General features: G+C 35.8%; 1 protein-coding gene across 2 annotated transcripts; it reads left to right on the forward strand.

The window, feature by feature from the left end:
• Positions 1-5,818: 5,818 nt before the first annotated feature.
• Positions 5,819-13,969, forward strand: LOC131024649 (uncharacterized). Of its 2 annotated transcripts, XM_057954156.1 has the most exons (8): positions 5,819-6,272; positions 6,346-7,047; positions 12,870-12,978; positions 13,062-13,169; positions 13,244-13,316; positions 13,387-13,494; positions 13,574-13,648; positions 13,736-13,969. In XM_057954156.1, exons 2-8 carry the CDS (start codon positions 7,038-7,040, stop codon positions 13,745-13,747), a joined length of 495 nt encoding a protein of 164 aa, XP_057810139.1. In that variant the 5' UTR covers positions 5,819-6,272; positions 6,346-7,037; the 3' UTR covers positions 13,748-13,969. The 2 variants fall into 2 exon arrangements, with proteins under 2 accessions (XP_057810139.1, XP_057810140.1); XM_057954157.1 differs by lacking the exon at positions 5,819-6,272 and having other exon boundaries at positions 6,321-7,047.
• The last annotated feature ends 129 nt before the right edge of the window (positions 13,970-14,098 follow it).

The raw sequence follows: 14,098 nt of genomic DNA on the forward strand, positions 1-14,098 counted from the left end.
GAAAAGAAAAAGAAAGAAAAAAAAATGCACCAAGTTGAATTAGTTGAGCATGCAGTTGATTGTGATGATCTTGTTGCCCAAGGATGAGTTAGTGTTTGTTCCTCGTATGCTTAGTGTTTTTGGATGTGATTCGGTTTTAATATGCACAATACTTGATCTTCAATGTTTGAGCTTAGGACCCATAGGATCTTGCCTACATCATTGATAGTCCTTAGCCCCATTATAACCAATGAGAAAAGTCCTTTTTGAGTTACTATGTGACCACGACATATCACGACCGATTGGATCTTCCTTCTTGAGTGTGAATTTCCAAATACATCTTTGAGAGAAGAGTGAATCTTGAGAGGAATTTGTTGTTGCTTAATTTGGACTGGATAGACAATAAAAACACTTGTTTGATATTTCCCCTTCTTGATTTGAGAGTTGAAGATCGATTGTGAGTTGCACGATTTGAATTGGCAGTAGGTTTTGTTGCTAGTGTTTGATGATTCTTGGCTGCAGTTGTCTGTTGAGTTAGTCGGTTGGTTTGTCCGTGTCTTGTCTCGTTTTCTTTTTTATTTTCTGTCTTTGTGTGCATGTTTGTGGTGTCTATTTCCGTTCGTTCGTTTTTAGAGTCTTCGTGTCAAGGAAGGGGGTTGCTTCTAGTGGCTGAATTTCACCATTAATTCTTCTCTTATTTCATACTTGAGGACAAGTATGATCTAAGTGTGAGGGGATTTGATGTGTGTATTTTAGCTACTTAGTTTAGTGTGTGTTTCGCCATGATTTTATATGATTTTACATGGTTTGTGACATTTTGGCGCAGGAATTGCATGGATGGAGAAGAAAGCTTGAAAATGGAAGAAATATTGAAAGTCGAGAAATTGGTTGAAGAAGTTGGTGAATTTGTGAAGAGATTTAGAGATTTGGGCTTTGGAGATATTTATCTTGTAATTTATTTAAGTCAAATACTCTTTTAATTAAGTTTTGGGCTTTAATTTTTGGGAAGGGCCGAAACCCACTAATGTTGGGGTGTTCGGCCACTTAAGGGTTTGATCCCTTGTTTTTGAGATAGATTAGGACTCCTAGTTTAGTGAAGAGCCGCCTTTTAGCATATAGGAGAGTTTTTGACTTTTAATTACTTTTCCATTAGGCATTATACGTTTTTATCATCATAAGCTTTTAGAATTAGTTTGATTTTTTTTACTTTGAAGTTGAAGAGTTGGCAGTATTCGATCGAGCACGTGTAATTGAGGATTTGTGAATTTGGAGTTCGACTTTTTTTTGGAGTTGTTTAAATTGAAGCAGAATTCTATTTTCATCTTATTGCAAAAGTGGTAGATTGGTTTGTTAATTTTATTTTGCTTATTTTCGATTACTGTTCGTTATTTATTTTATGTTTGCTTTTAATTATTTTGATTGTTCTAGTTTTAATTATGAGTAGCTAATTCTTTAATTCGGCGAGAATAATGAAACTTTAATTTATTAATCTGTGAGACCTAATTGAGCATAAAATTGATTCCTATTGATTTCAATTAATTCCTTGTGTTTAAAGATAGTTCTGATTTATTTAAGCCTGATCAACTTAGATTAAATTGGATTACAGTCAATTAGTTCCTGCCAATCCGTAATTGTTGGAATTGGACTAATTAGTGATACAACTACCGTGTTCGTAGGGGGAATTAATTGGTATATTAATTATTACTAGCGTCTCTAGGATAATTGATATAAATTGGGTTCCTTCATCTTAATGCTATTAGAATATTAAATCTAGGTCTGGCGTCTCCAGATAGGTTATATTTTAATAAGGGGAATAAGCATGTCTGGCGTCTCCAGCTGCTTATCGACACAGTAAGTAGGAATTGGGGTACGTCCGTTGCGTTTCACGGTATCCTATAACTGGTTGGTTGATAGGGATTGATTAATTGCATTCTTAGTTTTAATTAATTATTCTCAAATTTAAGGCGTGGTGGCTACACCAAAATTATAGATTTTAGGGGATTGAATGATTTTACCTGCTCTCTGTGGGATCGACCCTGCTTATCATTATACTAATTTATTTTGATAATTCTGCAGGAATTATTTGGTGGTTAGCGACGTCCACCATGCTCCCAATCTGAGACTTTGATTATGTTTCAGCACCTGCTTATCTCCGACTTGGATGCCAGTTTCCCTTATTTTGGGAATTTCAACTCGGTCAGGGCTGATTGCCTTGGCTACTTCTTTGAATACTTCTGGGACTTCAATAAAATTCTTCCCCACAAATAATCCGTGTGGTGGAAATTTGATAGGGCATATGATACTTGATATGTAATCGAGTACGGCCTATTTCCTCCCGTCAATAGATCCTTCCTCTTGTAGTCTTGGTAGAATGTTAGGGCTCGACTGAAGGCTGAATCTTGAAGATTATAAGCGATCTGTGGGTATAATTCGGTTACAATCTTCTTGGCGTAGAGATTGCCTGAGAAGGCTCCCAGCACTGCATCTCTTGGATTTGTAATCCTCTTGTCACAAATTGCAATATCAATTGGTGTATCTGTCCCTGGTGAAAGTGAGGACTTGATTACCAACTGGATTGCTCCAATATGAATCCATTTCATCGTTCTAGCGACTTCTGGCTTCATTTTTGAGAGATCCCTCCGCACATCTTCGGCTGGAATTAATTGGATCTCTACTTGGTTGTTCGTTATTTCTATTGGAAGCGCTAACTCCCGACTCGTCGTGCCGAAGAAGACATGATGCTTCCTTTTGAATGGACTCAAGCTTTGTAGAACTTGATCCAATCTTCCTCTTGAAAACCCTTGGAATGTTTGGATATCCATGGTTTTGTTCTTGATTTTTTTCATGAGTTTTTCCACCACCTTTTCCTGCGGGATCAGGGAATGGCTGGTATATCCCTCCTGATCCTCTTTTTGAAAGTGGATAACCTCGTCCTCTTTAGTCTAACTCGTCTCCGGATGATCCATCAGTCATATCCGAATCTTCAGAACTAAAGACTTCTTACTGCTCGTATATACTCTCATCGGAGGATATATCTTCGAACTGATACACAGGTATCAGTTCTTGGTTGTAGAGGGCGTCTTCGATATCCGGTGTGGATTCAAATTTCCTTATCCCTCTTTTCTCATTGTCAGGGCAATTTGTAGAAATATGCTCTTTTGCACCGCACGTCCAACAGTTGCAATCTTTGAAACTTTCATTTGTTTTGGTTTGGGTACGCCTGAAAGTTTTCCTTACTAGAGTTCTTTTTTGAAAAGAGAATCGGCTCCTTGATGGTCCGCTCCGTTGGCCTGATTTGTAAGAGCGTGCCTTCTGTCGGGTCTACATGGTTCTTGGCTTCCAAGAACTCTGCTTTGTTCTTGGTTTTCTTTCATAGGGTTGGTACCTATGTTTCTTCTTTCTCCTTTGTTAATACAGCAACTCAGCCCCAATCTCCGTTGGAAGGTCAAGATTATTGCACATCAATGGAGATTCTTTATTGAGCCTCCTCAATTTCTTGAGATTCTCTGGTCCGCCGCCTTCTGGCACCATTCGGACAGTTTCTTGTGAACATATGACATCCTTCTTGATGCACTATCAAGTGGATATTCTCCTGGTGATATGTACTCGTTGATGAGCATTTCCCTCTATGGACTCGAAAACTTTGTGAAAAAGAGGTCTCTGGCTATCTGATCATCAACTAACCCCATATGGACATATATGGCATATAAGCGCAAAAATTCATCAAGAGCTTTTGGCTCCAGCACTACCAATCTTAGATTATAAAGTGCTTGTCGATATTTTTTGCGCTTCTTTTCCTCTGATGTTTCAAAGAAACCCATTCCAAGAAAATAGATTTTAATCTGGTGGGCGGCATTTTCAAGGATTTCCAGAGCTGATTCTTTGGTGAAAAACTCATTCTTAGCCTCCGTTGATGCCTTATCCCAAAATTATTTTACCATCCCAGCAAAACTTGCCTCGAAGATTTTGATAAATTCATTTCTATCATATTCTATCGTGGTAATCACGACCTTCATAGCTGAAGCCCAGTCATCGATGAGAACTTCCCAATCTTTAAAGCTGGCTTCATCGAGCTTGAGAATCAATCCGTATGGGTGGATTGGTCCCAGTGTGGCCCTCCCTACAGGAGTGTCCTGCTTCTTGGGTCGGCATCTTCTGGTTCGTTGATAATGGCTCGATTCTTCACGAGCCTTACCTCTCCTGGACGATTCTTCTTGTGGGTGCTCTGCTTTGGGCATCTCACCTCCTTGGTTCATCTTTAGATCCACCATATTTAGGTTAGCAAATGATTCTGCTAACTCTTATAGATCCTCTAATCCGATTCGATCAGGGTTATTCATGGTTTTTCCCTTTCACGATTCGGATTATGTCCTCCGGCTGCAGTTCCTTGGGCGCTACATTAAGTGGTAACGGATAAGTTGGGTCTTTGGACCATGTATTCCGAATTTTTCTAGAACATGGTTTTCGCCTTTCAATATCCTCCACCTTTTTCTGAATATCACACAAGAGTTTTAAGATTTCTTCTTGTTTGAGTGATATTTGGCTCATCTCCATCGGTAGATCATATAGCTTATTGCCATAATATTCCACCGTTCTTTGAATCTCCCGCAAGTTGACATTATCGGAAGAGTTTGGCTCGATCTTTTGATAAGCTGGATAGGCTATTCCAGCTTTGTCCTTCTGTTCCATTAGTCGTGTGACTGATGGGCACCATTTTTTGCTCGTTCAATCGCCATTCTGGTCTCGGCAATATCTATAAGGTGTTCATGGTAGAACTGAATACTCGTGATGATATCACTACTAGAAAAATGCACATAGATGACATTAGATAGATGACGCTTTTTTTAAAAAAGCGTCATCTATGAGCGCATTTTTGATTTAGATGACACTTTGTAAAAAAAGCATCATGTATGAAGTGTCATGATTGTAATAGATTACGCTTGTACAAGAAGCGTCATGCATAAGTGTCATGTATTCATAACATAGATGACGCTTTATGAAAAGCGTCATCTATGTGCGTGTTTCTGAATGTATATAGATGACGTTTTATGAAAAGCGTCAACTATGTGCTTGTTTTTGAATTAAAATAGATTACGCTTTGTGAAAAGCGTCATGTATGATAGTGTTCTTCAAAATTTTATTTTAATTTCTTTTTAATTTTATTTTTATATTTTATGTTTTTTTTACATTTAAATCCTTTATCTACAACACCATTAATTAATTATTATTGATATTAATATTTAAAAATTTATATGGTTTTTTTTTAAGTAGTGTTTCTAATAAATTTATTATTATTGATTAAACTATTTAAATTTTGATACAGACACTTTTAATTATATAAATTATGATGAAATATTTTTATAAAATTAAAAGAAAAAAATATGTGTGAAAAACGTAAAGTGTTCTTCAAAATTTTATTGTAATTTCTTTTTAATTTTATTTTTATATTATATTTTTTTAACATTTAAATCCTTTATCTACAACACCATTAATTAATTATTATTGATATTAATATTAATATTAAAAATTTTATTTGGTTTTTTTTAAGTAGTGTTTCTAATAAGTTTATTATTATTGAATAAAATATTTAAATTTAGATATAGTCAATTTTTATTATAGAAATTATGATGAAATATTTTTATAAAATGAAAAGAAAAAAATATGTGTGTAAAACGTTTAAAATGGGGTTCGAACCCATGACCCTTTGACTAAAATTAAACTAGCTCCCTCCACCAACTACACTAGCTAATTGCTTTGTTAATAAAACGATTCCTAATGTATTAATATCCGAAATTGCTACCTTGGATAAGAAATAAAGCTGCTCTAATTACTTCGCTTCGTCCTCAACAAAAAACAATTTTCAATCTCCATCTCCGCGAACCCTAGTCTGAAACTCTATTTCCGCCTCATTTCATCCTCCTCCATTGTGACCACCGCCGCAAGTTAGCATCTCATGTCATCTCCATCTCCGCCGCATTTTAATCTCCGACCATCTCCATTTCCGCATTTGAATCTCCGCCAGATTTAACGCCTCCAACGGCGCGATTTCAACCACCGCCTTTTGACGAAGACTCTGTAGCAGCATTCACGGCCGAAGCTTCTCTCATTCTGCTGCCTCCGACGACGCGAATTCCCAACTGTCACTACTGGAATCCGACGGGGCCGCCGCGACCTAGAACTCGCCTCCGTCTCTAAAGTTTGCCACTGTGTTTAGACCGACGTTGCTGCTGTACTCAGATTTCGGTGAGGAAGCAAAAGCTTGTCACCGTCGCTCCCTTGGCTCGACTAAACAGGTACAATAAACACTCCCTTCCTCTTCTAAGATTTTAAGTTCGATAATACACAACTGATTTCATATAAATCCAGGTCATTCATCAACCTAAATTCAACCCACATTTCCAATCATATGCACTATTGAAGTAAGTTCCCAAATTATTGTTGCATACTTGTTTCTTGAGATGCTCGTTTCTGATAACTTGTAAGCTCCTGTTAGTGCACTATACTTGTTGGTCATGAATTTGTAATTAAAACATTGTTGCAATTTTCAGTTTCGAATATTGTTGGTAAATGATGATATGTTTGTGATGGTTTTTTGTGAATATGGCTGTCGAGTTTGTGTTGTCAGCTGTGTAATTCAGTAGTTTAGATCTTTCTATACCTTGATTAATTTATAAATCACAAATTTAGTTTGTGCTGTCAGCTGTGTACCTCTACCTTTGATTTGTTTAGTAGGCATAACTTCAAAACAATAGAAAACTGTTGAGTATGAATAAGAGATTGTCAATAATGTATTTTGTTTGACATATTATTGTTGGTGTTGTTAGTGATGAATTTGTGAATAGGGCTGTTGAAAACTTGGTAGAAAATAGAAATTTCTATTTAGGGAATTAATTTGTCAAGAACTTGGTATAAAATAGAAATTATGGAATCGTTTTGTCAAGAACTTGGTAGATTATTAAACTTGGGACTGATTTTGTTTACTTTTAATGAAATGTAACATATATTATTATTCTAAATTGTACCTATACAGGCTATATATTAATTAGTCCATTGAGATAATGGATAAGACATGGATGCCAATGAGTAGATTATCGCCCGAGTATGAGAATGGGGTTGAAGCTTTCTTGAAATTTGCCTTGCAAAATGCTACTGATGTTAACAGAATACCTTGTCCTTGTGCAAGATGTGCTAACACTAGGAAGACTAATGTTGATATCATACGGGCGCATCTAGTAGTCAATGGTTTTGACCTGACATACACGAAATGGGTATGGCATGGGGAAGACTATAGGTCAACACATGCTAGTGATAGAGGTGATGCAGAGGATAGTGTTGACGAGCCAATAGATATGATTCATGATGCATATGATTCATTAAAAGATAATCCTAGTAATTTTCAAACTTTGCTTGAAGATGCTGAGAAACCATTATATTGCGGCTATGAAGGATTTACTAAGTTGTCTGCGACGGTGAAATTATATAACCTGAAGGCCAAATATGGTTGGAGTGATACTAGTTTTAATGATCTATTGAGTCTGCTAAGAGAAATGCTTCCAGAACATAATGAAATGCCTTCGTCTTCGTATGAGGCAAAGAAATGCATAAGCACATTAGGGTTAGATTATGATAAAATTCATGCTTGCCCTAATGATTGCATCTTATACTGGAAGGAATATAAGGAAATGATTGGTTGTCCTACATGTGGGACTTCTAGATGGAAAATCGGGAGAAACAATAAGTCTCTAGTTGGTGTGCCAGCAAAGGTATTGTGGTATTTTCCACCAATACCAAGGTTCCAAAGAATGTTTCGAACGAAAGAAATTTCAAAGGAACTCACTTGGCATGATGATGAAAGACGACGTGATGGTTATCTTCGACATCCAGCTGACGCACCTGCATGGAAACTAGTGGACAATAAATGGAAGGACTTTGGCAAAGAGCCAAGAAATCTTCGATTAGCTTTAGCTGCAGATGGTATCAACCCACATAGTTTGATGAATTCCAAGTATAGCTGTTGGCCAGTTGTACTTGTGACATACAACCTTCCTCCTTGGTTGTGCATGAAGAGAAGATTTATGATGCTAACACTGCTGATTTCTGGTCCCAAACAACCCGGGAATGATATTGATGTATATTTGGAACCTTTGATTGACGACTTGAAAGTGTTGTGGGAATCAGGTGTCCAAACATATGATGCATATCGTGATCAGATTTTCACACTCAGAGCTGTTCTTCTATGGACAATTAATGATTTTCCCGCCTATGGAAACTTGTCAGGGTGTAGTGTGAAAGGATACAAAGCATGCCCAGTATGTGGTGATGAAACTTATTCTAAATGGCTACCACATAGTAGAAAAGTATCATATACCGGTCATAGAAGGTTTTTACCCGAACTTCATCCATATCGAAGGCAAAAAGAAAGCTTTTGATGGTTTACAAGACTTTCACCATGCCCCGAAACCATTGAATGGGCATGAAGTGTTGAAAAAAATGAAGGAGTGCAACTACGTGTTGGGGAAGAAAATAAAAACTAAGTCCATCAAGAGGAAGAAGAAGACGAAGAATGAGTCAGTAGAGCTTACTATGGAAACTTCACCCTTCAAGAAGAAGTCGATATTCTTTAATCTCGAGTATTGGGAACATTTATATATTCGTCACATACTTGATGTAATGCACATCGAAAAAAATGTCTTTGAAAGTTTAATTGGAACATTACTTGATATCCCGGGTAAAACAAAAGATGGAGTTACTGCCAGATTGGACCTAGTTGACATTGGTGTGAGGAGTGAACTAGCGCCGAATGTCGTGGGAAAAAAAACATACTTGCCCCCTGCAAGTTATACATTAAGCAAAGAAGAAAAGAAAAAGGTTTGTACTTCATTTCTTGGGATGAAGGTGCCTGATGGATACTCTTCGAATGTTAGTACTCTTGTGCAGATGAATGACTTGAAACTTAGTGGGCTTAAATCACATGATTGCCATACTATGATGCAACAATTGCTTCCAATCGCTATTCGTGGTGTTTTGCCTAGTCATGTAAGAGTTGCAATCACTAGGATGTGTTTTTTTTTCAATGAGATATGTACCAAAGTGATTGATGTGCCAAAGTTAGAAGAAATTCAGAAGGACTTGGTGAAGACTTTGTGCTTGCTTGAGAAGTATTTTACTCCTTCGTTTTTTGATATAATGGTCCATTTAACTGTACATCTTGTACGTGAAGTTAAATTATGTGGACCGGTATGGTACAGATGGATGTATCCCTTTGAAAGGTTCATGAAAATCTTGAAAGGGTATGTACGAAATAGAAATCGGCCCGAAGGTTGCATTGCTGAATGTTATGTTGCTGAAGAGGCCGTGGAGTACTGTTCAGAATATTTATCTAATGTACACACCATAGGGATCCCATCAGCCAATCTCGAAAGCTGCATGACCAAGCCTTTATCACAAGGTAGATTGAAAACAATCACTAATGAAGAATGGGAGCAAGCTCATCGATATGTAGTTACTAATGATAACGACATTGATCCATATATTGAGTAAGATACCTAACTTTTCATCTTTTTTTATTCAATATTTTATTTATTATTACCTCCTATCGTTATAATATATTTTATAGGGAACACAAGGAACATTTGAAAGCAATGTTTCCTAAGAATGCAAAAAAGAAGAGATGGATCCAAGATGAACACAATCGATCGTTTATTAGTTGGCTACGCGAACGTGTAAGCATAACAAATAGAATTTATCTTAGTAATTTATCTCTCTATAAAATTAAGCTTAATACTATATTTATTTTGCAATAATAGGTTGCTGACCAAAATGCCAATTCAAATTGTCCTTTGCCAGAGAGATTGAAAAGCATGTTTTATGGGCCTATGAAACAAGTTCTTGAATATTCTAGTTACTTGATTGATGGTGTAATTTTCCATACAAAGAAGCGTGATGAGGCACGAGTTGTTCAGAATTCTGGAGTAAGCATACGTGCTACTGTTATGCAAGTTTCTAGTGCAAAGGACAAAAATCCAATTGAAGGAGATATGATGTTTTATGGAACAATTGAGGAGATATGGGAGCTTGATTACCGTATCTTTCGAGTTGTAATATTCAAGTGTTGTTGGGTAGACAATAAAACAAAAGGTGTAATAGTGGATGACCTTGGTTTCACCTTAGTCAATTTGAACAAAATAGGATACAAATCCGATCCATTTATTTTAGGAAATCAGGCAAAACAAGTGTTCTATATTGAAGATCCTAAAGATCCAGCATGGTCAGTGGTGCTTGCTAGTCCTACGAAGCGATATAATGAATTGATCAATCGTGATGATTTGGGAGATATTTCTATCCATTTCCAAAGTTTTTCAAAGTGGGTTCCTTCTATTGATACAAACAATGAATTAGATGAACATGAGCCACCATGTGTTCGTGATGATTGTGATGGAATTTGGGTGAACAATGCAAATTTGAATGTTGGTATGGTTCACTATTTAGACATGTTTGATGCATTTGTACTATAATTATTATTTTGTGATTGTTATTTTGTACTTGAATACTAACCTTTAAATGATTTTCTTCTTCAGATTTGTAGGCTGCCATGGCTTCACAAGGTACCGATGATTCAGCAGCAACATCTTCTAGGTCTAAGAGGGGAAAAGTTTGCCTCAATCTTGTTGCTCAGAGGAGGGTTAAAGGGATCAAGCATGAAGTTGAATTCAACAAGTATGGACAACCAGTGGGCAAATTTGCATCTGAAATGCAGAGTTATATTGGCATGCTAGCTCGTGAGCATGTTAAGGTGAATATTGAGTCATGGAGACAAGTACCACAAGACGTGAAAGAGGTCATATGGGAAACAGTGAATGTAAGTATTTCATATTAATCATATAACTTTCATTTTGCTCGTGAGCATGTTAGTGTTATTATTCATAAATTATTTGTATTTCATACTTGTGTAGTTATCGTACAAAGTTCCTCCGACATGGAAGGCTGGATGCTTGAAATCAGCCAGTACAAAATGGCGTACATGGAAGCATAATCTTCACAAAGACTTCATTTTGCCTAATGAAAATGATCCCAAAAAGTTGTTCGAACCACCTGCTCAAAGTGGTATTTCTGAAAGAGAATGGAACCAGTTTGTAATAAGTCGTATTTCCAATGATTTTAAGGTAAGTAATTCTTTATTGTATAAGTTATTTTATAACAATGTAACAAGAATTATAATTAACATAAAATAAATGATTTTCTCATTTCTACTAATGTGGTTGTAGAAACTAAGTGAGGAGCAAAAGGAAAGAAGGCGAAAAAATTTGTACAATCATCGTCTTTCTCGTAAAGGATATGCAAGAAAAGCTGAAGATATGGTATGTTAATATATAAGAAAAACAAATTTAGACTTTTTTTTATGTAAGATGTGATAATGATATTGATTAAGTTTTTGTCTAATTTTTTTTACTTGTAGAAGGATGAGTTACGCGGTGATGATGAAATTGATAGAGCTTTATTGTGGAAGAAAGCAAGATTGAATAAAGATGGGAGCGTTGACAATGAAGACTTGAAGAAAGTGATTGAAAAAATTGTATGATATTATTCAGTTAGATTTTTCTTATTTGATTTGAATTTATGTATATAAACTGAGTTTTGAACACTTGGCAGGATGATTTAATATGTGCAAAAGATGAAGGGTTCTTCAAGTCAAAAGGTGGTCAAGATGACTTGCTATCATCTGTTCTAGAGAAACCAGATAACTCTGGGCATGTTCGTGGTATTGGGTCTTATGTGACCCCTTCTGCATTCTTCAATTCTACAAGACAAAGTAGACCAAAGGACTATGAGAAGCAAACACTTGAACTGGAAGAAGCAAAAAGAAGAATTGAAAACCATGATACACAAATGAATGAATGTCGGAGTATTATACATGAGTTGGTTAATAGAATTGGGAGACTTGAAGCTGCAGTGGATGCAGGAGATAATAGGTCTATCGAAAAAGGTAGTAACTCTGTGAAGTTTCCAAGTGATTGTGTTAGATCTTCAGATGATGATGATGATGATGAAGATGATGATGTGTTCATTGTTGACAGTTCTAACTTCTTACAGGTACTTTAGGTAATTAATACCAATATTGTCATTACTCTTGTACTTAGTTTGATTGTAATTTATTTTGAAGGGAAAGCAAGTTGCATTGATGATTAAATCTAGCAAAAAGATTGTTGCTCATGGTACGGTGGTTGTTGGTGGTCCGATGATTCACGGAGTTCGAATGCCTAGAGATGCACTCCGTGTGTCAGTTGATGAAGTTTTGGATAAGGATGCGCTACTTCCGTTTCCCGTCAAAGATGAGATGTCTACTGTAGAGCATGCATTGGCAACCCATGTAGCATGGCCAAAAGAATTGGTGATTGTAAATGATGAGGTATATTTTATATTATATGTGTTTTTCATCTTTATTTTCGAAAATATTATTACCTCTAACACATGGTCTACATTAATTAGAAACATACAAAGAAGAAAAAGAATGAGAAAAAGGAGGTGAAGGATAAGATGGTTAAGTGTTATTCATCGTTGCCAACAACATTGAAAGCATTATGTTTCATAATGGAGTCTAGATTTAGTGATGTACTTGGATTGCATGTTCACTTGGATGATGAAGTTTTTGGCAAAGATCTTGATATTTGGATCTTGCGGCGTGTCGATTTCATTCCCTTTTGTGAAATGGACCCAGTCACAGGAAACTGCATTATCACCTATGTATGGTAAGAAAATCGTCGAACACAAATATTGATTCTAATATCTCATGCCAAATTAATTGTGTTTTGCTAATCATTATTGTATTGGTAGGCACCTATATAAGAAGATGAATGACAATGGCACGACTGCTAAATTTTTATTTGTGAATCCATTTGGTATATCACATGGATCTACTCGTGATGATCGGGCGCGCAAGTTAGCAGATAGATTACTTGATGCAACTCAAAATCAACTTGTATTGGTGCCTTGCAACGTTGAGTAAGTATTTATATGTTCTTACATTCATTTTCTTACTTAAAAGGTATTATTGCTAATGTGACTTTTCTTTGAACATTGGATAGTAAACATTGGATTTTGACAGTCATTCAACCTTTCAAAGATCGTGTCTATTTGATGGATCCGCTTTATCATCGAAATCGAGATGCAACATGGAAATCTGTGGTCGACACGTATGATTTAGAATTTGCGGTAATTTCATTGCTCACTTAAAGGATATTAATGCTAATGTTACTTTTCTTTGAAGCGCAATGACCATTTTCAATGCAAATAAAGACAAAAGACAATTCAAGAAAGCACCAAGTTGGGAAATTGTAAAGGTGTGTAATCTTATTGGTAGATATATAATACTCTTTACTTTTTACAAACCTATCACTTTTTCCAACATAGGGTCCTGTGCAACCTGATTCAAAGCTATGCGGATTTTATGTGATGAGGTTTATGAAGGAGATAGTAAAGGCGTTTGAAAGTGATGACTCCATTTCTTTGACTAAACTGGTAACAAAAATGCATTTTATTTGTTGCTAACGTTTATTATAATTACTAAATACAATGTTATGCACTTATGTTGTTCCAGTTTCATAAATCTGAGTATTCTCAATGTGAGATTGACGAGGTTCGTGAGGATTGGGCTTCTTGTGTGATCCATGAGGTTTGTCAAATAATCCATGATATTTATATCTCACTATTATAATATCTAAATAATGCATATAACTCTTTAAATTATTTTGCTTTGTAGATTGACAAGTGAAAGGACAATATTGGTTTATGAAGACCTTCGTTAGTTTTGGATATGATGTTCCAACGGCTACTATTTCGAGCTTCTTTTGTTTGTATTAGTTTAGAGTGGATTCAAACATTAACCCAAGCTTTTAGGATATTGTGTTATAATATGGATGTAAGATTGTTAATGTTGGATAATTAATGCATGGATATGTTATTGAGGATTTAAATTATGTGTTGAAATGTTACATTTACTATATTTCAAAATTTAGAACAGGAAATTAAAAAAAAAAAAAAATTAAATTTCGAAAATAATAGATGACGGTGAAAAATTGTCATCTAAAACATAAAAAACGTCATCTATTTATATCTTAGATGA

This window comes from Salvia miltiorrhiza, chromosome 5, assembly GCF_028751815.1.
Source record: "Salvia miltiorrhiza cultivar Shanhuang (shh) chromosome 5, IMPLAD_Smil_shh, whole genome shotgun sequence".
Classification (NCBI taxonomy): domain Eukaryota; kingdom Viridiplantae; phylum Streptophyta; class Magnoliopsida; order Lamiales; family Lamiaceae; genus Salvia; species Salvia miltiorrhiza.